This window comes from Xenopus tropicalis, chromosome 2, assembly GCF_000004195.4.
Source record: "Xenopus tropicalis strain Nigerian chromosome 2, UCB_Xtro_10.0, whole genome shotgun sequence".
NCBI lineage: Eukaryota > Metazoa > Chordata > Amphibia > Anura > Pipidae > Xenopus > Xenopus tropicalis.
Window position 1 is genome coordinate 89,216,558 of NC_030678.2, and position 26,489 is coordinate 89,243,046.

At 39.2% G+C, this 26,489-nt stretch overlaps 2 protein-coding genes and 1 non-coding gene across 5 annotated transcripts; 1 reads left to right on the forward strand and 2 right to left on the reverse strand.

Moving 5' to 3' along the window:
- Positions 1-1,510: 1,510 nt before the first annotated feature.
- On the reverse strand, positions 1,511-5,649 carry smim12 (small integral membrane protein 12). Of its 2 annotated transcripts, none has more exon segments than NM_001016019.2 (2): positions 1,511-2,954; positions 5,567-5,649. In NM_001016019.2, a coding segment is annotated over 1 exon segment (276 nt). In that variant the 5' UTR covers positions 2,876-2,954; positions 5,567-5,649; the 3' UTR covers positions 1,511-2,599.
- Positions 5,650-6,261: 612 nt separating this feature from the next.
- trnad-guc lies at positions 6,262-6,333 on the forward strand. Its single transcript has one exon. It is a non-coding gene; the product is annotated as a tRNA-Asp (tRNA).
- A 5,419-nt stretch (positions 6,334-11,752) lies between these two features.
- Positions 11,753-26,193, reverse strand: zmpste24 (zinc metallopeptidase STE24). 2 transcript variants are annotated; one of them, XM_012957049.3, is made up of 10 exons: positions 25,945-26,193; positions 24,523-24,669; positions 21,018-21,104; positions 20,456-20,572; positions 19,103-19,255; positions 18,867-19,008; positions 17,149-17,312; positions 16,047-16,157; positions 13,945-14,088; positions 11,753-12,527 (listed from the first exon to the last, which is right to left on the reverse strand). In XM_012957049.3, exons 1-10 carry the CDS (start codon positions 26,050-26,052, stop codon positions 12,303-12,305), a joined length of 1,398 nt encoding a protein of 465 aa, XP_012812503.1. In that variant the 5' UTR covers positions 26,053-26,193; the 3' UTR covers positions 11,753-12,302.
- Positions 26,194-26,489: the final 296 nt, after the last annotated feature.

A 26,489-nucleotide genomic window follows, 5' to 3' on the forward strand; every position in this document is an offset into this window, starting at 1 on the left:
ATCTGAGTAAAATCCAGACATTGTTCAGAAGAACATCATACTTTGATTAACAAGTTAATTGGAGAGGGGAAAACATATAAAGAAGTGCAGAAAATGATATGCTGCTCTGTTAAAATTATCTTAATTGATTTAAAAATGGCAACCAAAACCTGAAAGACATGGGAAAAAACAGAAAACTACCATTCAAATGGATAGAATAGCCAAAGTGGCAAAGACCCAGCCAATGATCAAGCGCCAGGAAGGTCATAGAAGATCTTAAGTTACTTGTGAGTACTGTTACAATTAAAAGATGCCTATATGAAGCCAAGCTATCGGGCAAGATGTCCCCCGCTTCTATATTATACAATAGAACCCCCATTTTAATTTTTTTTAGTCGACCAGAAATAAATGGTGTCAAATCCAGGAAAATTTAAAAATGCATTATATACTGTTGGGGTCACAAAAAATGGTATGAAATGAGGCAAAACTTGAAGTCAGGGGATGTAATATTAAGGTTTCACTGTATCTACTTGGGTTCTGCAGTTGACCCAATCGCCCATTTTTAATTGCTTTTTCAGTACCTCCACATAGATACCATTAAGGCTTCTTTAGTGCTGTAGTATGCCCAGGCCCTGACTGGAATTCAAAATAGGCCCTGGCATTTCAAGTACACAGAGGCCCAAACATCCCCGCACCAGCCCACTAAATAGTGACTGTCTATGGCATCTTACAGCAGCCCCTCTGGCATTGGCCTAAATCCACAGATTGCCAGTCCCGGCCTGTCTATACCATTCCCTGGAATTCAATTCACTCATAATAAGAATTTTTTTTACCCTTCAGACAAATTCTTAAAAGATACTGCCACCAGAAATGAAACCTTTTTTGAATCAGTCATAACATTGTCTTTGCATGCTATTTATAATTTTGCCATAAAAGTATTTGTCCGATGCTTTTACATTCCCTATCTGATCCCCCATGTTCCTCTATGAGGGGGAGGCCATATTTGTGCAGCAGTAGGCCGTTACCATTAGAAGCTATAACTGACAGGCTGAGAAGGAACAGTCAGGCTGGCAAAACAGTCAGGTTTTGGGATTTCAAGTAACAATTACTCACAAAAGCAGCCTGAAAAAAATCACCATGTCCTATAGATAACTTTTTATGTAAATTCATTAGGGATGCACCAAATTCCGGATTCGGTTTGGGATTCGGCCGAATCCAGCCTTTTTTTGAACCCAAAAAAGTGGGTTCGGTGCATCCCTAAAATTCTTATTTTAAAAAGTTGTTTTTCATGTCACCGTCATTTTAAAATGTACTTGATTAAGGATGCTTACACTCATTTAGCCTACTGTGCTAACCATTTTTCCATTGTTTATCATTTTGTGGTGCTCATATCTCTTACCTCCTACCTCATTTTTAACCCTCTTTCTCTATTTGTAGTTAATATGCATGTTTAGGGATGTTTAAGAACTATTAGATTTTACTGTCCTTTAAAAATAGTTGCTAAAAATAATAATGAGCAACACTCGTGAAATATTGTTACAACAGTTCCATCTGGTGGTTTAAATACAAATTCCATACAATGAAAACATTGAGCCATGTACTCTTCAAGCAACATTTTTAGCCTTCTTGTTTACAAAGAACACTAAGCTAAAATGATATCCTATCCTAGCATTTCAACCAGCAGACCAAGTGCAAAAATATCTAAAAAAAAATGTTTAAGTGATAATTATATTGTCGATGTAGTAGAAAAAAATAATTTATGGAAATCATAAACCTGGGAACTTGTACTGAATTCTGTATTCACAGGGATCCTTACCTCTCTATTGTCACTTTAAGGTAGTGGCTCTAAAACATTGAAAACACACCAATTAAGTGTACTATATGTGGATGCAATTTTAAAATGTGAATTCTGTATGTACTGTATGAACTTAGACATTATTCTTTAATTTCTCCGGTTGTCAGTTAAAGTGTTTCCAGTCCATTTACAATGCTTCCACATCCATCCAGAATTTAAAGAAACAGGATTCCCATTTTGGGGCATTAGTAGGTATATTCACATGGCCAAACAGTAAACATTTAGTCAACGCTGCTTTATCTAACACAATGAGTGTCTTCTGGAAAAAATTCAAATGTTTGATAATGCAATCCCACTATATCTTACTATAACTGTACTATTTGCATGCCCTATAAAATAATGCAATTACATGTTTAATGGATGAAGATGTATTAGACTGTAATAATTAAGTTGTGCTGTGGTTTACTATGTTCAAAAATCTTTCCACGTCTCTGAATCTTTGCAGATTATTCCTGGCTAAACACAGGAAAAAAAAACAATGATTGCACAAACAATTGTATCGTTGCAGTTCCATTTCTTCCAAAAATACAATCATTTTTTCCCCCATACACAACATCTTTAAAATCATGACTTCCGCTCACATGTTACAACTTGAAAACCACTGATCTGGAGAATAACTTGGTTAATAAGTATCAGAAATAATCAAAAATATCTCCATTATGATTTATTTAACTGCATTTTTCATTCACAGAGTCCCAGTGGCAAGAGTTAATGCATTTCATGTTGCAAATCAGAAATGGGTTTAAGAGGTCCAAAAGCCTATTCCTAACTCTTCTCTTGTCTGTTGCGGTTCAGTACAGCTTTTGGTGTAAATTCCAGCTTCTCCTTTAGACTTAAAACCTGTGTAACATCCTTCCCCATCGTCTCCTGCAGAGTCCTCTCCTCTCTTTTTTCTAGAATACTCAGTTCTTCCACAGGCTGTTCTGGGGTCCCACGGATAAACCACTCCAGTTGGTAACCAACCGCTCCTACTACAAATGCCACAGGAAAAGTAATATATGGAGCATAGGTCCTTGCTGCTGCCCACAGAACAGGCCACATGGCAAACGGTTTATAGGAGAGTTACCTCCAAAATAATTTGCTTCTTGAAATTTGCTCCCAACACTATGCCAGCTGTATCCTGAATATAATAAAAAAAATACAGACTGTTATTAACAGCAATAAATAGGACTTATGAAAGATCTTCCTGCTAATGCAAACTGCACAAAAAACCTTTGAGGTCTATGACTTGTGCAAAAGGTCTTAGTGTGCAGCCACATGAATTTGGTCATCGAGTCCCTTTGTGATTCATAATATTCTTATATGGGTGACATAAACTCAACATATCACTATTTATGGTTTTAATGCCTGTACAACTGAATTATTAATGGAAAGGCTCATGCAATCATCGTACACATCCCAAATGAAAAAACTGAGAGACCCTCATGTGTACGCCACACAGTAGATATCCTAAGACAGAAACCTAGGGCTGATTTTTAGGTAAATGTTTTTTAATGGAAAAATGGATGGTTATAAAATTAATGTGGACAAGTTAAAGAAATTGTTAAAAATTAATTCCAGCTTAATGGGATTCAAAGGGTGTTATATTTCAGCACTACAAAATGTTTGTCAAAGCAAGAAATGCTGTAATAAATGTGTTAATTCACCAACAAAAAACTTTGTCAGAAATGCTTCATTCCTAAAAATTTCAATTTTTATGGAATACCTTATAAACTGAACTCACCTGCTAGGTTTTATAGCAAATCCAATCTGTAGTTGGGATCTGAGCAGCAGGTAAACTGGCTGTATACCTGCTGCTCAGATCTCAAATTTTAGGAGAAAACATGTTTTTTTTCCCCTGGGATTCCTACTGTTTTTCACACAGTACTATGCACAGATGATAAAACCTATAAATTGTCCTTGGGGAGAAACCCAATTCCATTTCATCTCAGAACTGGTTGCTAATGGGCCCCACACACTAGGCAATGGTTGAACAATTTAGTAAAAAAATAAATAAATAAATACAGAACTAGCTGATCCCCTTTTCTGAATTCTAGTCTAATTATTTTTCTTACATGTTATTAAAAAAAGTATGCTGCAAATGCAATTTTCAGAGAATACAGTCACAGATGAATCATTGGTAGATTTGAAGATTTATTTATAAACACTATTATTTGTTTGAATACACAACACTAACAGCCAAGAAATCACCATGATACATGTTCCCAAAATGTCTAATACCACACACAATTAATGCTTTAGGCAGTGTCAGACTGGGACCCCAGGGGCCCACCAGAAAACCTTAGACCCTGGGCCCACTCCCCAAATTATTTTTCCTCCTTTCCTCACCCAACCTCTTTTTTCTCCTAGTCTCTTTTATTTACATGCTAGCATCTATTCTTCCATCTATTTCTCCTCTTTCTTCTCATTCAGAAATAGGGAATGACCATGAAACAGGCCAAATGGCCAGGAGCAGGAGGGCCCACTGACACCTGGGCCCACTGAGAGTTTTCCTGGTATCCTGGTGGGCCAGTCCGACACTGGCTTTAGGGCACATAAGTAAAAGTTACCTAATTTTGCTGTCGTGGCCCTACTACTCCAGGGGCTCCCTTTGGCTAAAAGTTACTCTGTTTTGCAGCTTAAGTGCAGGGTACTACTTGTTCTGCAAATAGACTACTTAGGGGCAAACAACAAGAGACCCAGCGGGACATATGCAGCCTTCCATGGGATTTTATTAAGGTCCCCACTCTGTTCAAGAGCTCCACAGACTTCCTTGTATGGCAACATTTTGATACACTCTAGATCAGTGTTCCCCAACCAGTGGCTCGTGAGCAACATGCAGCTCCCCAGCCCCTTGAATATTGCTCTCAGTGCCCCCAAACCAGGTAGTTATTTTTGAATTCCTGACTTGGGGGCAAGTTTAGGTTGAATAAAAACAAGATTTCCTACCAAATAAAGCCCTCTGTAAGCTAATAGTGTGCATAGAGGCTCCCTAATAGCCAATCTTAGCCCTTATTTGGCACCTCCATGAACGTTTATGGTGCTTGTGTTGCTCTCCAAGTCTTTTAACATTTGACTGTGGCTCATGAGTAAGAAAGGTTGGGGATCCCTGCTCTAGATACTGTTGCTGTTCACTTATGAAGTCACAGGAGTTGAGGTCACTGTATAAGGAGGGCTTTAGAGCCACTGAATGGCTTACTGCACAAACTCACGTCATGACTGGCTGCCTACTGCGCATGTGCGCAGTGAACTCAACGGAGAAACTGGAAAACCAGTGAAGAATTAGGTGTAGTGAAGGGGGACCCAGGAAAGGCTTTTCAAAACCAGGTAACTCAGGATAAATCGGGAGGGTTTAAAAGGCTGATGACCACACCCCTCGGGCACCCAGTTCCCACAGCAACAACTCAATATAAAAACTACCTAAAGTAATCAGTAATAAAAACACATTTATTCGCGTCTTTTATTGTTCTTACAGTTAGTAAGTGAAAGTTGCATCCTCCATATTGGAGTTACAGACCTTAACAAACAAAAATAACGTAGATAAATGTCGCGTAACCTAAATGTGTTTGGAACGCAATTATAACTACATAAATAAAACGTACAACATATATTGGGATAAAAATCCCATCACCGGACCCTCAGCTGGAGTTGAGATGTTACTCTATCAAAGGGCCGCGTTGTAACGGAACTTCTTTACGCCTATCTGCTCCAAAACGCATATAGGATTTACAGTACCTTAGAACGTATACTCACCTAGAGCAATGTCATTGGACCGCCACACGCTTCCCGACGCACACCATTCCTTTACTTCCTGTTCTAAAGGGGTGGGACTAAAGTGACGTAACAAGGGCCCGCTTCTCTTGATTGGTCATACAAAAAACTATGACGAATGTCAGTTTCCTTCATTATCCCGCAAAGATATTGTCGAGCTGTGTATCATTGGGGCTTAAATTAAAAAAACTTGAACCTTGAGTGGCTAATCATTTGGGGCTTGAGTGCAGCGAAACCGAGATTAAATGATGCGTGTTTTTTTACCTGAAAGCAAAAGTATATGAGATGCAGCTTAAATAAATGGCCATTAGAGGGCGCGCCATGAAAATTAGAGAGCGCTCTTTATTTTCAAGTGTCGATGACGTTGAATCTTAATAGAAGGCAATCCAATTGTTTTTTAGGACCACTTGATTCTTTATATAGGGAGAGAAGAAACAAGTGGCGCGACGTTTATAAACAATGAAATAAATATATGATATATATAATTTTCTTTTGTAAATTGGCACAGGGAGGAGCGTGTGGAGATGTGGTGTTGCTCACATCCATTTGTATTATTAGGAACTGGGTGAAACCAATGCTATTTGGAAATAAGGTTGACTAGAATTGAATATGTTATAGTTTGATGTTCAATAGGAAAGGCTATATTAGCCTACGTAACAAATCTTGTCCTTGTCTAATCCTCGTTAGTATAGTGGTAAGTATCCCCGCCTGTCACGCGGGAGACCGGGGTTCGATTCCCCGACGGGGAGGACAATGTTTTCTTTGCTTACTCGGTTTTTCAGCAATTTTGTATGTATAACTTTATTTATAAAGCGCCACAAGGGTACGCAGCGCTGTACAGTCTTACAGAATACAAAATTACACACAGGGAGGACAAGTGATATAATAAATAAATACATATATGTATATATATAAGTATATAGGACAGTAGGAAGGAGGTTCCTGCCCCGTAGAGCTTACAATCTGAGTGGTTGGGTAACGTACAGGCACAAACTGGAAGGTAAGATTGCACCAGGTATGGGCATTTGCCCTTAAGCGCTGGACTGGGCAAAATAATGTTTTAGTGCTCCAGAAGGTAATAGCTGAGCTTTTTCTTAAAGAGAGTGGGTGAGCGTTCCCTACGGAGGGATTCAGGGATAGAGTTCTAGAGGTAAGGAGCAGCGAGATAGAAAGGTTTAAGACGAGAGAGCGCAGTGGGTGTGGATGGTGTAAAGAGACGGAGGCTCTGAGAGGAGCGGAGGAGACGACCAGGAACATGTAGGGAGACCAGTGAAGAAATGTAGTGAGGAGCAGAGGAGTGAAGGGCTTTGAATGTCAGCAGAAGGATTTTGTAAGCTATCCTTTGCTTGACAGGCAGCCATGCTAGAGAGCTTAATTGAGGCTGAACAGGTTCCCTCTTAGGAGAGAGCAGGAGGATCCTGGCAGCAGAGTTTAAAATTGATTGCAGGGGAGGGAGGTGGGAGTCTGGGAGGCCGGTTAGTAGGAGATTGCAGTAATCTAAGCGGGAAAGGATAAGGGCATGGATTAGTGTTTTAGCTGTTGCTTGTGAGAGAAAGGGGCGTATCTTGGCAATATTGCGGAGGAAAAAGCGGCAGGTTTTGGCAGTGTTATTAATATGGTTAGAGAAGGAGAGAGACTGGTCAAAGATAACCCCAAGGCAGCGTCTTTCACCTTATAGAGAGCCCCCTTTTCCTCTGGGCTCCCCTCCATTCACAGGGTCAGCTCCACCTATAGTTACACCACTGGGTTATATATCTGCCTGCTTCTAATGAACTTTGTCTAAGCAAAAGGGCACTTTATTGTTAAAATTCCCCCAGAGGCAAAGTTGTATTTAGGTATAGTGCCACCTCAAGCACCAGGCCTAAACATACCCCTCTGGTTGTGGAAGTGATGTCACTTCAGCCGCACATCACCCTTCACACCCTCAACACCCCCAGTTCTGCCACTGGATTTGTACAGGTTTGATCTCGTGGTGGCTGGGGAGCTTTTTTATTTTTATTAACATTTTACAGGATATATAGGCACCTAAGAGCCGCCACCATAAAGCTGCCTCCCTAGGCATACCTCCCAGCATTTGAAAAATGAAAAGAGGGACAAAAAGACTTGGCGCGTGCAGCGCGGCAAATTTTTTGACCACGCCCACTTTGTGGCCACACCCCATTTTTAAAATTAATTTTTAAAATAGTGCCCACGATGGCCCAATAGACAGCACCCCCATAGACAGTGCCCCCATACACAGTGCCCCATTTGCCCCCATAAACAGTACCCCCCATAGACAGTGCCCCAATTGACCCCATAGACCATGCCCTCAATTACCCCACAGACAGTAGCCCCCATACACAGTGCCCCCATAGAAAGTACCCCCTCCCATACACAATGCCCCCATACAGTGCCCCCAGGCCCGGATTTGTGGAGAGGCCACAAAGGCCCGGGCCTAGGGCGGCAGAAGCTTAGGGGCGGCATGCCGCCCCGCCGCAAGAAAATTTTTAAGTTTGGCTCCCATATGGAGCAGTCGGGACCTTTCCCCACTGCTCCCTATGGGAGTTTAAAGAGCGCATGCGCACTCTCGGCTGCGTTCGTGCATGCGCACTGGGGGGGCGAGCGTTTGCGCATGCGCACGGGGGGGCACCAACAGGGGCGGCCTCGGGGTGCCCAGAAGAAAAATCCAGCCCTGAGTGCCCCTCATACACAGTAGCCCTCCTTACACAGTGTCCCCCCCATACAGTGCCCCCCATACACAGTACTCCCCATACACAGTAGCCCCCCCATACACAGAGCCCCCCATACACAGTAGCCCTCCTTACACAGTGCCCCCCATACACAGTAGCCCTCCTTACACAGTGTTCCCCCATACAGTGCCCCGCATACACAGAGCCCCCCATACACAGTAGCCCCCCAATTGCCCCCATAGAGAGTACCTCCAATAGAAAATTCTCCCATACATAGTGGCCCCCATAGACTTCTTGTGGCTCCTGCTCCTTATTAGGCTCCTCGTACGGCGGCGACAGGACCTTTTATAAGGTTGCGCCCCGTGCGTACGTGTGACGTCACACCTGTCGCCGCCGTACGACGAGCCGAATAAGAAGCAGGAGCCGCAAGAAGAGACGGAGTCGGAGCGCTCCGCTGCAGCCAGCGCATCCCGCTGGCCTGGATAGTTTAATGAATGTTCTGCATTTCCGTAATGTGGGACATTCATTGAACAATCCGGGACAGCGGGATGCACTGTAAAAACCGGGACTGTCCCGCGAAAAGCGGGACAGTTGGGGGGTATGCCTAGGCACGGGCCCTTGGGTGCCTATATATAAAAATAGGACCCTGTCTATAGGGATTACCTAAACTCCATTAACACTGGCACGAGAAAAAGAGCTTATGGACAAAGCATAGGAATTACACTGTACATGCAGTGGAGTCAGGTTAAGAAACTCGCCTCAGGTGGCATCGCCCCCAAAGTTACCAGGGACGGCAAAAAGCCGCTTTTTAAACAGAACTGCCAGTGCAGTTGCTCTCTCTACACTAGCAATGCAGCCCCCACTAGACTCCTCCAGCGCTGTAAAGGTAAGAGCAGAGTGCCAAGGGGGTGGAGGCGGCTCAGGGGCCAAAAATGCCCCTGAGTGCAGTGATGAGTGCTCTGACTTGTATGTGGGAAAACCAAACACCAGTTACACAAGTGTATGGTGCAGCACAGATGAGCCAGTGCCCCTGGGCAGGACTGAGCCGTGTACCTACATCTAAAGGAAAAAGGACACACATTTGAAGATTCTAGACCAGGAGAATGACTGGTTCAAAATAAGTGTTAAAGAAGCCATGAATGTGAAAACAGAACAAATGAGTTTGAATAGAGGTGGAGATGCAACATCTATTGTCTGCCACATACAATTCTGTTTTGGCACCTATCCCAGGATGGTTTAAAACACCATCCAGATACTTTTGTAGAAAAATAGCTGAGCAAAAAATAACCAAAAATGCTGAAATTCCAAACTTAAGTTTGGAATTTCAGCAGCTATCTGGTTGTTAGGGTGCAAATGAACCTAGCAACCAGGCAGCAGTTTAAAACAGAGGCAGGAATATGAATACAGAAGGGCCTAAATAGAACGAAAATTTCTAAAACATTGTAGCCTTACAGAGCAATAGTTATTTGGCTGCTGGGGTCAGGGACCCCCATTTGAAAGTAGGAAAGAGTCAGCAGTGGAAAGCAAATTACTTTTCTTTTGATATGATTTGGGCGGGATATAGGAGAAGAATTCCCAAGTGATTTAGGCTGATGCCACACCAGGCGTATGGCATATATTTTTGGCAAGCTGAAAAACGCTTGGCTCACGTTTTTATGCATATTTTGGCTACATTTGCCAACACCCAAGCATATTTCATACATTTGGGTGCAGGCACAGGTAGGAGCATATGGCGATTCGAGTGCAGGCACAGGTAGGAGTGTATGGCGATTCGAGTGCAGGCACAGGTAGGAGCGTATGGCAATTCAAGTGCAGGCACAGGTAGGAGCGTATGGCGATTCGAGTGCAGGCACAGGTAGGAGCGTATGGCAATTCAAGTGCAGGCACAGGTAGGAGCGTATGGCGATTCGAGTGCAGGCACAGGTAGGAGCGTATGGCAATTCGAGTACAGGCACAGGTAGGAGCGTATGGCAATTCGAGTACAGGCACAGGTAGGAGCGTATGGCGATTTGAGTGCAGGCACAGGTAGGAGCGTATGGCATCAGCCTAAGGGGATGTTGCAGCCTTACTATTAACCTTTTTACAACTGGAGTGGCAGGTATTTAAAGATCTCAAAGAGGCTGATTAAATTGTGGGGGGTTTACATGTCCTTTAATAAGGAAGTGCTGTTGGCTTTCCTGACTCTTTCATACATTCAGCAGAAGAAGTGAAGCAAAGGGAACGTGCAGGAGATTTTTTTTATGGAGAGACTGTATCCAAAGGGTATTCTAAAAACTGCACTAACTTCAATCTTTTACATGTTAAATCATATTAGCTAAGTGAAAAATCAAGGTTGTGTGTCTCATTTAAAACAAAAAGATAACTCTATAGTGACTGAAAAATGTCTTCAAAATGTCTTTGCAGGTTGTGATTGGGTGGTAAAAACATCTGTTATTTCATAAATGCTAATTTTCATCCCTAAAATTGCATGAACAGATTGGTGAACTACTCCCCATCATTTTCCTTATTAATATAAATTATTGTCACTAGATTTTGAAAAAAAAAAAAAAAGTATTTTTTGGACTTAATTGCTTAAAGTGGTACTGACACAAAAAAATGACTTTTCAAAATAATAATGTGCATCAAAAGTTAGCTATAGGTCATGCTGACCATTTTTTGTTTAAACTTTTGCTTTTGCCAGTACCTTGAAGATTGATCCCGACTGTTTTACAGCCCGACTGCCACTTCTTTCCCTGTCTGTTATCTATCTCTTCACTGACATCACATGACATAGACAGGACCTGCTTTTTTTTTCCCCCTTACCCCCCCCCCCTTCACCGGCATGCTTTAATGCCGGACACAGCCCAGAACAATGTCCTGCACGCTGCTCTGAGAAACCACTGCCTCTAACTCTTTGCTGTAAGAGGTCAATTTTTTGCGACCTGCTGTAGATATTTGACAGAAAAAAGTCTTGCTTTAAACACCAACCGACTTTTGCAGCACAAACATGGCGGAGCCCTCAGGCAGTTAAATAGGGGATAGTACAGGAAATATAAGTGTAATAGCCAAGTAGTTTTACACTGAAATGAGAAAACTAATACAATAATATAGCAATGAGAGGTTTAAAAAGCATTATGATTTTTGGTGTCAGTATCCCTTTAATGTCTCTGCGCTTTGTTTCAGGAATAAGAGACCTGCAGTCAACCCATGAATGCATTGTTGCTCCCGTTCAGCACCTCTTTATAAATGAAGGCTAGAAGCACTTAGGCATTCCCTAACTTGAGTGTCATTTAGAAGTACAAGTAAGCGAGCAGCAATTTTCAAGATAATTGTAAATATTGCATGGCTGATATTATATAAGAATTTTTTTAAAAAATGTAACAAAACTGAAAAGCTGCACGTTTTGCAAAGTCTAAATACTTGCAAATTATTTGTATTCCTTTTGTTGTAAAATACTTCAATTTGTAAATTTACTTTGATCTTTGAAAGCTTAATTATTTTAAATTATTATATTACATTCTTTTTTTTTTTACGAAAGCAAAACATGTTTTATTGACAGACAAAAACACAAAACAAAAGATTTCATTTGAGGTTCAACGCAATAACTTATCCAACGGCAGATCAGAAAGAAATTCTGTTCATATCTAATGACTTGTTCATTCATCTTAAGCCTTGCACACTGTTACACATTTAAGTTATCACAACAAATTAGCACAATAAAACATGCCTGTTTACTGTCACAGTAGGAAACAATAAGTTGAACCTCATACAATAGTTTACAAATCATACTTCTAGACACTGAAGATTTCAGTATGGAAATAAGCAAAATAAGGCTCCATGGTACAAAATAATTTTCCTTTAATTAAAACCATCAGCTTTTTTGTTTAGAAAAAGTCATGTACAATTTTACCTCCCTTTCTAGGTCTCTAAAAATGTTTCTTATTTAAAGGCTGATATAACTGTATTTATTAAATGCCGTTTACTCCATGGAATGAAAAATAAAATGAAAAAAAGAAAACAGCAGTATTTTCTTCCAGATGAAAAAAATGTATAAACCTTCACTAATACTATTAGTTTTGCTTGTCCACCTTCAAGGCTTGCAGTCTTTCAAGTAATGGGGGATGGGAATAATGCCACATTGAAAATACCCAGTCTGATACAGGAAAGCCCAAATTATCCTTATTTAATTTAATAAGAGCAGAATACAAGTCTTTTGCTTTTCCTAGATTCCTTGCAAATGCATCAGCCTGGAATTCAAATCGTCGACTTAATACTGTCAGGCAGAAGGAAAGAACCTGCAAAAAACAAAAAGAATTAACAATCTGAAATGCAAAATCAAAACATTTAATTTTATCTTAAAGGGGACCTGTCACCCTAAGAAATAACTCCAAATTATTTTCTATATTGTTAGTTGAGCAAAATAAACTTTACTTACTCTATATAAATAATATAAATCTTGAGTAATTCCGTACTGGAATTACTCAATCAAAGCAAGCAGGCAGGCACCATTTTGTGGATACTGTTATGAAGGTAAGCCAAAATCTTGTTTATGTTTATGAGAGTCAGTTCAGGTCATTGCTGAATGGGAGTGCCAACACCTTGCTGTGATGTTACAAAACCAGTAATAAATGTCCAGTCCTCCCCTGTGCTGAATGCAAACCATTCTTCCTACAGCTGCAGGCACTGTAACCTCCTTCTAACTAAGGCTGTTCACCTCGTATGCACAAACTTGTTGATCTAAGTTGAGCTAAGGGCATCAACTTGCCTGGGCATTTGAAGCAACATATATAAACACAACACTGCACTCAACAGGGAACTTTCAAGATTTGTATATAGTATGCTTATTTATTATAGGCGGAATCCTTATCTATATAACTATATCCATAATATGTAAGTATATAATCACACAATTATGACAAAGTACCATGGAGCACAGTTTCTACAATTTTTTGAGGCAGGGCTCTCTTCACCTCTTGTATCGTTTAATGTATGAAACCCACTTATTGTACAGCGCTGCGGAATATGTTGGCACTTTATAAATAAATGTTAATAATAATAATAGTGGGTAAGCATGGCTTTGTACTAATTATCAACATCAAAGCTATTCTGAATGTAGGTTCCTATGAAAAATGGTAAAAACTCTTTAAAAAATTCACCAAAAACAAATCACTTTGATCTCCCACATTGCATTAGGTACCAAGATAAAACATCCTAACATCCCAGGGGTCCACCAGTTTGACGTCCCCAAAATGTATATTGTACATATATATTCCAGTGAAAGACCCACAGAGCCAACTGCAGGGTTCCACTCCCTGTGCCCATATAGTAATGTTACCAGCCATATTGATATAGGAAAACACCAGCTCTCTTTTAACACCATTCCCCTCATCAAATACATGTGTGAAGTTGCCTCAGTGCACTGCTTCCCTAAAGTCCTGCTCTCTCTCCTCAGCCCCCTTCCCCCACCAAAGGGGGAATAAAAAAAATAAATTAACTTCGGTAACTCACTGGATTCTTTCTTCCTTCTCTGACTGACACAGCAAAGTCTTGCTCTACCCCCAGCCCCCCTTCTTCCATGTAAATGAGCTTTAGCAGTTCACAAAACAGCAGGGCTTACACTGCCAAAATCATAAATTTGTTCTGGTGTTGCCCAAAAAAACTTTCTTCTATAATTTGAGACAGTCAATCGTTTATCATCATATCATCACTTACCTCATTGTAAGGGGAGAAGATAAACTGAAAAATGATCATTAGACCTATAAGAGTTGGTTGAGTGTTGTAAAATCCAAATGCTGCAAACAGTTCTTTACGACCGATTAGCACAGCAAAAAGGAAAAAACACAAAAAAGAATTCACCTGTGGGAAAGAACAATACATTAACAAATTATATGTATCAGATGCATCCTGGTTTTTTTTTTGATCTGAGACGTTTACTTAAAAAAGATTTCCCCTGTAAATATTTTTTCTAATGTATGCTTTTCACTCCATTCACATTCTAACCTTTGCTGATTTTACACCGGAAGAGCTATTAAACAACATACAAATATTTTTAATCATTTACATCAACACGGGCACTAGGGTCAATTTAATCAGGGGGCCATTTTTTTTTTTATTCTGGTAGAAGAAAGGGAGTTGCTATACTTATTTAAATAAAGCACTTTAAAATATATAAAAAACATTTTTACAGTTGCAATAACATATAAGCTCTACCACAGTTGACTAATCTCCTGCAAATGCTATCCCACCGGTGAGTCCTCTAGCCAGCATAAGGGATAAAGGGACTTATTGCTTACTGACAGAGCCAACAGCACACTCTAAGGGGCACATTTACTAATCCATGAACGTCCGAAAAGCGTCCGAATGCGTTTTTTTCGTAATGATCGGTATTTTGCGATTTTTTCGTAAATTGTCGCGACTTTTTCGTAGCCATTACGATTTGTGCGAATTGTCGCGACTTTTTCGTAGCCGTCGCGCCGAGTACGAAAGTTTCGGATTTATTCAAGCTTCAGTATCGTGACTTTCCTTGGGCCAGGTTGGAGCTGCAGAGTGCCATTGAGTCCTATGGGAGGCTTCCAAAATCATGCCTGAAAGGTTTGCCCACCGTTTACGAGCGCTCAATACGAAAAAGTTGCGACAATATACGAGCAAATCGTAATGGCTACGAAAAAGTCGCGACAATTTGCGCAATTCATAATGGCTACGAAAAAAGTCGCAAAAAATACGAAAAAGTCGCAAAATGTTCGTTTTCCAATCCGAATTTTTCCTCTACCAAGTTCTACGAAGCCATTATGCATGCCATCATGGATACATCACAAACATCAATAGGAAGGCACTCCAGGATTTCAATAGAAAGAATGGCAGAGGTTCACAAAAAGTGAAGTAAAATCACAAGCCTTGCGCGTTTCGTACCTCACCGTACTTAATCATAGGCTGCCTATGATTAAGTACCGTGAGGTACGAAACGCGTAAGGCTTGCTGTATCATGTGTTAGTTTAATAAATATACTGTGATTTTACTTCACTTTTTGTGAACCTCTGCCATTCTTTCTATTAAAATCCCAGGAGTGCCTGCCTATTGATGTTTGTGATGTATCCATGTATCTGGGGCATGAGCACCTGGGCCCAACTATACTACGGGTGAGATCTGATGAAAACCTTTCCTTCTTATAAGCATATGTACCTCTTTATTTGTGCATTATGCATGCCACCCCACTTATTTGTTTCTAGAGGATTTTAACACAAAAGGAGGACTATGGGAGATGACAAGACATACTGTAAGAAGTTAGCCCGAGAGACAATGACAGTTTATACAAATCTACTGGCACCTTCATATAAACTAGGAAAAATATAATTACAGACTCATAATAATTTAAATATTTCCAAAGTCTAAATGAAATGATGCAGTAGAGCACCGGTTCTCAACCTGTGGGTCGGGACCCCTTTGGGGGTCGAACAACACAGGGGTCGCCTAAGACCATCAGAAAACACATATTTCCGATGGTCTTAGGAACAATTTTATGGCTGGGGGTCACCACAACACGAGGAACTGTATTAAAGGGTCGTGGGCATTAGGAAGGTTGAGAACCACTGCAGTAGAGGATGGTTCTGTGCTAGCACAGCTGAATCTCTAATTGGCTCAACAATACATTTATAGGAGCAAAGTGCCTGTAAGTTAAGGTCAGAGGCACAACTCCTAGAACGGAGATATGCCCTGCGTTGAATAGTTAGTAGTTGATTAGATACTTGAAAGTTAGCTTTTTCTGCTATATTAAAGCATAATTTAAATGTTTTATTCTGTTTACTCAATATACGTACCTGGCTAATAACTATATTCTTGACAGTATGCCCTAGTTTCCAGTGTCCCAACTCATGGCCCAGTACAGCAAGAACCTCTTGATTGTTGCAACCTTGCTTCTTGTTAAGATTCTGCTTGGGGTTGTGTAAAAACAATAGTATTTAGTCATAGTCACAAAGAAGTTAAATATTTATAACCAATACAATACTCTATCCTATGGTATTTTAACAGGCAGTACATTGATTATGATTGATTAAAATTGAGTCTTTATCAAAGTATGTATGGTGGCCATAGTTACTAAGAAATCTATATATTAAAATCTTTATGTCAGTTCTAGCAGTTACATTTTAAGTGACCAAATACTGTTTATTTATATTTCCTGCCCTTATCAGATACATAGGAGCTAATAATCGTGCAAAAAGTTCATTTTATCACCATTAAGTTTTTTCACCTCAGACTGACCCGATGCCTGTGCATAAACAAGATGGGGTTGGCGGGAGATAAACAGTCTTTGACTAATCTACTTCAGTGGAGACAACACTGTAGGGTGCATTCCCGAATTGTGAAGAGTCAACTACACTACGCTACATCTACTGCAACTGCATCTAAGTTGTCAAAATGAATGCAACTTCCATTGCGTTTTGCCAAATATTTTTGCAGTCTGCCTGGCATCATTACTGGTGTTCAGCATGCGCATGACGTCTGCGCCCGATTCTTTAGCCACATGTGTGCTGCTTCTATTGAACCTACCACCTGCTCAAGGAGGGGATGGTAACTGCAAGGCAAGGTTCACACACTGCAGTGCATCAATAGCTGTAGCAGCTGGAACAGAAGGCAGGAAGAACTGATCGTTGCTGACTACATGGAAGTGCGTAGAGAGCATTTGGACACATTTCATTTAGCGCCTTTAATAAAATGGTTTTAGACGCAACTCACTGTGGAGAAAAGTGCAAGTTGCCCACTGTGTCTGCAGATGTAAATTAGCCCTTGTGTGTGTCCCACTGTGTCTGCAGATGTAAATTAGCCCTTGTGTGTGTCAGTGCCTTTATAGTAAAACCCTATAATAACACACACAACATAAATTTCAGTGTTGTGACATGGCAAACAAATTAGTCCCCTTACTTTGACTTTTGCTTTTAGTTCAGTGTTCTCATTCCCTGATGTGTCCTCTGTGCCTTCTTTGTTTAGCGGTGAGTAGTCCTCCAAAAGGGTATCAAATAAAACAATCCGTTTGTTCTTGAAGAAACCATAGAAGTATGCATTGCTATGTGAGGAACGTTTTGAACCTGCAAAGCAAGACAAGCCCATCACCATAAATATAATTCTGGTTTACCAAATATATCCCTACACAGTGCTGATGGATTCTTTCATTTACATAATTTCAAAGCTGTTCTGAGACAACACTTTAATGCTATTATTCCCTTCAACCTTTATCCCCATCCTTTAGTTTTTATTTTGCACATTTTATGTGTGTGCAGTTTGACCAATTATCAGATTACAATGTTAAGATTGAAAGCTATGGAAGGTCTGTTTCACTGTTTATGGGCAATGGCTCACTGTTTATGTTGCCAATGTAAAAATACCTCTCCTGTGGGCAACAAAGAATTCAAAAATACCTTGTACAGGAGAGTGTGTGGCCATTTGAGAGAGTTCTAAATAAGTGTAATTTAGAGCACAATTGCCATGTGTTTTGACGCACAATGCAGCAGGGTTCAGGCAGGGAACAGCACTCAACTCAGATTACAGCAGAGATGGGAGGGGGTGGAGTAGAAGGGAGGGGGAAGAAAGGAGCAAAGCGAGCAGGCTCGTGTCATGCCCTGAAGGATTTTTTTTTGGAGAGAAAGAAGTCTGACACAGAAGATCATGTATCCAGAAGGACTCAGAGCAGCAGTTCTGTAAGTGTTTATGGCTGTTTTTAAATAGACCTTTATGATAAAGCTTACTTTGTTTTTACCTTTCCTTCTTCTTTAAAAAAGATATATGCAAATATTTTGTACACTCATTTTCAATAATTCATAGCATTTGGTATTATAATCACAAACTGACTGCCAGCTTCACTTGAAATACAATTTGGTTTATTTCTTAAAAAATCACCTAACAAAAATGTATTTGTACATAGTGTAGATTAAATCTTAGACTAATTGTTCTCTGTGGTTTTGCACAGAATATAAACAAACATAAAAAGCCATAGTGAAAATAAATGTGCCGTATAGGGCAACTAAACATCCTGATTAATAAATTCACTATATAGCAAAAGTAAAAATAATGGAATTTCTACTTCTGCTATATAGCGGATTAATTTATTAGGATGTTTAAGTGCCCTTTGTGTCTTTCTTTCAACGTTTTTTTATACTTTAAAGTTTTTCTTTTTTAATTTAGACTTCAAAGCTGGGAGGAGTGCACACAGTGTATGACCTCAATAATGGGTGTGTGTTCCCCGCTTTAATGGTCAATAATTTTGCTAACTGTGTTACCGGATTGGTACTCTGTATCTATGCCTGTGATTTGCTGCACTAACTTGGATCATGACTTGTGCAAGCTCTTTTAAATACCCCGTGTTGAGAATGTATCATTGGATTACTTTGGAAATAAATGCAGTTATATTTAGCCTGGAGTGTTGCAGCATTTTGCTTTTGTGGATTTGCCGAGTTGGGTCTGTCAGCACAATTGTACTGCTTACAAACATTTTAACATACTTGATGAGTGCTGGAGATCTGTTTCAGTACATGATTTCTACCCTAAACATCATTAGATGCTGTTTAAGAAGAAGGCAGTTCTTGCTCTTTTCTTTCTTTTAAAACATACCAAATACCATAGTAACAGAAAAAAAATAAGTTTACCTTCAACAACATATACTTTAGTCAGGGGAAAGTCAATGCTTTTTGCCATATTTTCAATTGATTCTTTTAAATCTCCTTCTGGCAGTGGTGTAAATTTATCAAATAAAGGTGCAATATAATCTGCATATATTGTTACAAGGACCTGTAGGAAGAGAAGTAGGTAGAAACTGTGAGCAAGAACTACATGAATAATCAAAAACCAAAATGTCTATATATGTAATAACTAGTTATCTCACCAGAGAAACCACTAGGGTAAAGAGCCAAGCATAGATGAAGAAATAATCGCCACCCATTTTGATGATGTACAGCAGAAGAGATGCAACTGGGAGGAGAATACATTGTGTAACCAAGAACTTCTTCACAGCATCTTTAAAGAAAAAGCCTAGGGTCTGTGCATAAAGAAAATATATTGCATCAAAATTATTTTTGAAAAAACAAAATAAACAAAACAATAATGCCTACATGTATTTAACTTATTGCAAGATGTCTTAAGCCCCCTTACAAATAAATGTTAGCCAAGGCAACATTCATTCAGGCCAAACATTTTCATCTCATTTATAGCAAATCTATCAGTTAACAAGCTATAATCTTGTTAGTTATATTAAGCCAATGATCCATATAGAGCTCCTCACCAGTGATGGCGTTTTCCCACAGGATGGCAGTTTCAGCCCGGGTCAGCACATTTTACGAATTACTGTGTGTCAAAATGCCCAGATGACTGCAATTGGCTTACTTATATAGTTTCACCTGCCCTGCCCCCCTTGGGTGTCATCATTGATGGGTGGGTCAAGCGCAGGTATATAAATAATAATGACAGCAGCAGATCAGGTAATATTTGGGTTGGGAGCACATAACTACACATAACTACTCCTCACAGCTGAGAGCTGTCCTTGTGGCTTATTGCAATTAAAAATATGGTGCATTCTTAGAACATCTTATGCATAGAGCTCAGATTGTGAGACAGCTTTACTAAGTCATTTTAATAATTATATAACTATAACTTCTAATGATTACATTTCATTATAAAACAACGTAATTTTAAAATATCCCATCCCTTCAACCCCCTTAAAAACCTTCTTTTTATAAGTATGCTGAATTTTTACAAGCCGTCGTCTTCAATGAAAACATGAATAACTATTATTCAAAAAGTGCCTCAAAAGTATCTGCATTAATGCGAGTCTCCTGCACACTCAATTAAATGAAATGACTGGGGTCATACACCAATTAATACAAATGTATTAAATATGTAGAATGTTAACATTTTGACACTCTACAGGTGTAATAAATGTGTGTTTTGATTTGTAGGTTTTGATTTGGGATATACCGTCTTTATGGGTATTGATGCGTTATAGTACTGTGTAAGGCAGCCCAAAAGGTAACACCTGTAATTACATTCACCCACCCATCAAGCACTAGTGAGGTTTGAGTGACTGGGGTCATAATGTCACACATATCCACAGATATATACCATGAGCTAACACTGAGTCCCCTTTGGATTCCCTTTGGCCAGGGGAGGCCCAAAGTTTCAGTCAAGGTGACTATTATGGCAATATTTTATTTCTTATTTGCTTCATATTCAAACACAATACCTGTTGATTGAACCCATGACGTTCTTCTATGACAAAAGTATTATAGAGACTCCATGGAAGGCCAGTAAATGCACTAAACAATGTGGCAAGCAGCAAAAACACCAAGGAATGAATAATCTAAAAGAGTAAAGGGAAAAAAGCTTTTAATAATATGCATTTCTACAGTAACCACAGAAGAAAAGGTTATTTAAGTAGAATGTATACAAAGGCTAATTTCACAGAACACAATTGTGATATATAATCTATGCTTCTTTTCTGCATTCTACTGTGCAGAAACTCTGGTAAAGTCAGTATTTCAGAAAGTGGAGGGAAGAGCACTAACAAAGTGAATCCAAAATAAGTCCCATCTATGGGGCTTGTGCTTAATTAAGTGTATATTGAAGTTTTACAAAAGTTATATAAAATTAGGATTTCAAAACAATTTATCCCTGTATAACTTAAGTAACTCAATAACAACAAAAATGTCTAAAGTTAAAATACAGATTAAGAATAATAATTATGAATATGTATTATAATATAAATAAAAATTGATATCTATTTTCTTTGGGAATAACATACCTACCTCATATTCTGCACTGAAGCCAGCACGATACAACATTTGCTCAGCAATATTCCAAAGGAATGGTATTCCCCCTAGGAGAAGGATAAGCTGAAAATAATAAATTAAATGGTTACACTCATACATAATATTTTAAACATACATATTGTAACATTAATAAAAAGGATTGTGTAGGACTGTTTAGTATATAAGAGGATATATGGCCCTCCCACAAAGATAAATAAAATAGCATCATCTTAATTCAAAACCCAAACAGGTAAATTATGGAGACCAAATGAAAAGTTGCTTGAATGAGGTTCATCTCCAACATTACTATAAAGGTGAACATAATAAAAAGTAATAAAACGATAACTGTATATAAAAAAACAACACAGCTGCAGGGCATAATGAGTCAGTGGTATGTGGTTTCAAAATGCTACGGACTGCATTATGGGTCAGTTCCCACTGCCATAATGTGAAGAGTATTAAAATAGTTCTTAAGGAGCATTCACAGCACTTCTGTGCTGAAGCTGTCTTATTGTAGCAGTTTAACACCCAGATTTATGGCTCCAGCACTATTAAATAAACAGCAAAACAAAAGGCCCCCGGCACATCATATTCTAGTTAATTGGCAAAAAATACCCAGTGTGGCTGTAATATGGTTTTTAATGAATATAGTACAGGGTCCTTGGTGCAGAATCACTATAAGGCAAATGCTCAAGTGTATATAGCATAATCCTATATGGTATGTAACACTGCCACAAACCCATTCCTCTTCTATCATTTGTTCGCTAAGCTTTAGATTGTAACTCATATGGGCAGGACGGTCCTATGTCTTTATTCATGCTTATTTCATCATTTGCACTTGTTTTTGTCTGTAACACTGTTTGGGTTCTCCTGAGTTGATTGTATGGTGCTGTGTCATATGTTAGTTCTTAATAAATTATACTAATAATACAGTCATAGGATCTATTATGTGACAGGCTAAGGGATAATACAGTCATAAGATCTATTATGTGAAAGGCTAAGGGACCAGGTTTTTTTTTTAATGTAATTTGGATCGTGATACCTTAAAGGAGAAGGAAAGGTAAAAACTAAGTAAGCTTTATCAGAAAGGTCTATGTAAATACAACCATAAGCACTCATAGAAAAGCTGCACTGAGTCCTCTATAAAAATAAACACAGGATTTCTTGTCTCTTTTTTGTAAACATGTTCTTCAGTATCTGACTTCCCCTCTCAGAAAACCTTAATACCCAGGGCCAGAGTCTACGCAGCTATCTCCTCTCTCCCTTCTCCTGCTCCCCCACCCCATAAGAATTCATAAGAACTCACTCCCCCTCCCATCAGAATGTATGTATGTATGTATGTATGTATGTATGTATAACTTTATTTATAAAGCGCCACAAGTGTACGCAGCGCTGTACAATTTTACAATATACAGAATTACACACAGGGAGGTCAATTGTTATAATAAATAAATACAATAAATAAGTATAAATACACAGGGGAATAAGTGCCATGTGGTATGAGACACAGTAGGAAGGAGGTCCCTGCCCCGTAGAGCTTACAGACTAAGTGGTTGGGTAACATACAGGCACAAATTGGAATGTAAGAGTGCACTAGGTATGGGCATTTGCCCTTAAGCGCAGGACTGGGCAAAATAATGTTTTGGTGCTCCAGAAGGTAGCATCTGAGTTTTATCTTAAAGAGAGAGGGTGAGTGTTCCATAGCAGGAAGCTATGGAGAGTAAGCTAAAATGGCAGCTGCTATCTTAAACAAACAAAGGGGGCTTCTAGGGCTGTTTACTCAAGTATGCTAAAGCTTTATGCAGAATAAATATATTCTTCTAGATGGCACTAATGTGGCTAATCTATTGGCAGTAAAATAGAAAAGTGACTTTCCTTCTCCTTTAAATCTACTGCTCCTGGGTGCAGAAAAACTGAGCAGATTTCTGTGCAAAAATGCATAAGTACAAACCATTGTACAGATCAGGTGTTTTCTCCACTGCCCCATGTGACAGTAGCCTAAACAAACCCAAGATAATTGTTTTGTCACCAATGTGACACAAGGTGTACAAGGTTTTGTTTTATCATAACAGAGGAAAACACAATTATTGAAAAAGAGTGAATTATTTGTTTAAGTTAGAATTAGAATTGTTTAACTATGTAATTGTAATAATAATTGGACATGTTCAATATGATAACCTCGATGAGCTATGATTAGTCCTTTACTGGCTATTTTAATAATATATACCACATCCACATGTTCTTCAATTATGGAAGAAGAGCTGTTTATGCATAGTTCTTTCAATTTTGTTTTAGGTTTCCTTTTAAAGAGGTTCTTAATATTATGCCCATAAGATACTTGTTACATATATGCAATATAAGCCATTAACAGGAATCCTTTTCTAACAAAAAAAGGAAGTACCTTGAAGAGACCATAAAAAAAGAGACCATTTAAAAAAAAAAAAAACATATGATCCACTGGACATTTACAGATACAGTTTTTATCATGAGTTGAACAGGGAATTATTTGGCAATGTGAAGGATACATGTATGTTTTTCTTATCTGGCATTAGATATAATTTGCCAGTGTTTTTTAAATTCTGCATGTATGGATCACTGTCAGGAGAGCCACTTAATTAAAAACATCCCTGAACTGGTGCAATTTTTTTCCTCAAACAAGTGTAATGACCCAGGGAAAAAATGTTAGTGGTGTAATTCAATGGTGGTGCCCAATATATTGGCACCCCCAAGTGTATTACCCTTTCCTTGTCCTATAAATATAATTTTATTATGGTTTATTGCGTTTCCCTCCTTCAGGTCAATGTATCTTTTCCCTTTCTGAAGTCATATTAGCAATGTTGCCAACAGAAAGAAATGTGTAGCAATTAAAATCATGAAGATGACATATCTGAATTCAGATTAGGAGGAGGCCCAATTACTGCCAAAGAGGTCTCAAATTCCTGTTTTTATTTCAATACATATAAAAGCGCTAAAGGTGTTTGCTGCCTGAAAAATTATATTTCATCTTGCCAATGTATCAAGGCTAATACTTGTGGCACCTACAGTAAGTCTGTAACTCACTGCTCCTATCATGCCTTTATTTGTTCAATATGCTGACTGCTGTTCTTGCTCAGTAGCCTCCAAAGATCAAATGTATACTATGTATGTAATATATATTATATTTTATCAGAAAGGCACGTCCCTAACATGCCTCATCCATCTCTTTCTGAGCTCCTGGATGCACTTATAGCATTAAATGAGTGAGTGCCACCAGCAAAACACAGAGGCAAGAAGAAAATATCAGGGAAAAGGAAGGTAATTTGGTGTTTTTTTGGGCCTTATTGCTTAAAATAGGTTAGAAAGTTGCGTTGAAAATAGCTACTGATAATAGAGCCTTCGCTCTGGTTGTGGGAAACAATATTATTTTTGCCAGAAAATAGCCCTAGCGAGTATTATGCCATACGCACCGGATTATTATAATTATTATTCTTAATCTTATTATGGAATATTGTTTATTACATACTGTGCCCTCTGCCTCAGAATACAGTCCAGACCAAAAGCTGAAGGTGCTTTTATCCAGTTGATAGAGTCGAGACTTTTCAAATGTTTCTGCATCCATAATGTTTCCAAGTTCGGCCGGTACATGAGTTGTGGTACGATATATCTTCCTCTGAAAAAAGAATTAAATTATTATCTTTTTTGCTTTCCATTTTAAAGTTGAAGGCTTGCAAATCTCTATAACAGCAACATTCACATGGACAGGAAATACAGAATACAGCCCTACCACCCTAACAGGCAAAGGGTGACTTGCACAATATTTCCAGGTGCACTGTGAGAAGGGAAATTCGGAAATGATTTTGTAGTCTTTGATAAGGTGTATTTTTACCAAGGCTTGGAATGTAGATTTTTTTCAGATAAAGTGTCTTTCCATTATTTGGAACAGCAAGCTGACAATCTACTAAAACACAGCTACACAATAAAAACGTTTTTGTTTTTTTTGCATTTTAAATGCATTCACCCCAAGACAGTAAATTATCACATGCAAGGAAAGGTCTCCATTTTACCCTGTAAATGTCAAAAATGAAGAATGGGAAGGACATTGCCAGATTCTGGAGCATTTTATTTTATCAGTTCCATAGATGAATGTAAAAACATCTAAATCAGTTTATGTATACCAGTGATCCCCACGCAGTGGCTCATGAGCAACATGTTGCTCACCAGGATGGACTGGCAGACTGACTTCTGATTGGCAGGAATCTGTACCTAGTATGAGCCCATCACCTAGGAAGATGCAAGGTCTATTTAGGTTGCACCTCAAGAGGTACAGAGTAGAGCCAGAGATCTCTCATTACCTTACATTTTAAGATCCCTTCCTTATGCTGGCCCTGGCAAATCACCAATAACGTTATCAATAAGGCTACTAACAGTGATGCCATCCCATGAGAACCTGGCACCACTACACAACTGTAAAGGTTCTGCCACAGTTTTATGAGAACATTTAAACAAACAACTCCTGGTCATGTGCTTGATAAAAATACATAATTTGAAGCAAACAGGATTATAGTCATATGGATCTGTTTGCAGACAACACCCAAGTTAATAATATCTACTGATCACCAGTTTAAGACTTAAAGCAGATCCCGATCTACCTTTTGGCAGCCCTACTTTGCAATATAGGGGCTAGTATGGCAGCTGTTACAGGATAGGAGTCTGAAAAGGAACGTGACATTGTGTTCAGACTAAACTATGTCAGTACATTCAGTTCTGGGGGCCTCGATCTTGTATGACGGCGTATTCGCATGTAAATATATATCGCTAGTTTCAATTAAAAGATTGCGCTAGTAACTGATTCCTCTATGCCACACCGCCTTGATCACCGCCCTCTCTAACAATGAGGCCTCCTCTAGTGATAATTCTACCCCGCCCAGCAAGCCCAGTTACTCACCTGCCTACTAGCAAGGTAGGCCTCCCATGTGTATACGATCCATGAAAATAATAGCACCGAGTAGAAAATCTGACTTTCTACGGACATCTCGGACAGCATAAGTATCATGATGGCAGCACAATGACCATGCACCGGCTTGACACAGAGACACCGAAAGCTTTCCGCTCATAGGGCAGCGAACAGTCCCGCCTGTGTAGGACGCGCTAATTGGCTGAAACTTGAGTCTGTCCTATTGATTGGTCAGTACTTCGGCCCGCCTCGCTATTTAGTAGCGTCTGGTAGAGCAAGAACGTAAGGAGTGGGCAGGTTATTGTATGGAGCGGGGAAGTGAATGGCGATTGGCTGTTTGTTTTCTTTCGTCGCAATAATTATATGATGAAGGTTTTGGGAATTTGCAAGGGTTTTGCTAGAATGTTACGCCTGGGGCCGCATGTGGCAGTGAGATTTTTTCAGGGATGTTATGATCATGCCCCTGTTCTTTGAGCAGTCCCATTCACAGCATTTACGATTTGTATTCTGTTTCAGCCTTGGAGTAATTGTGTTAA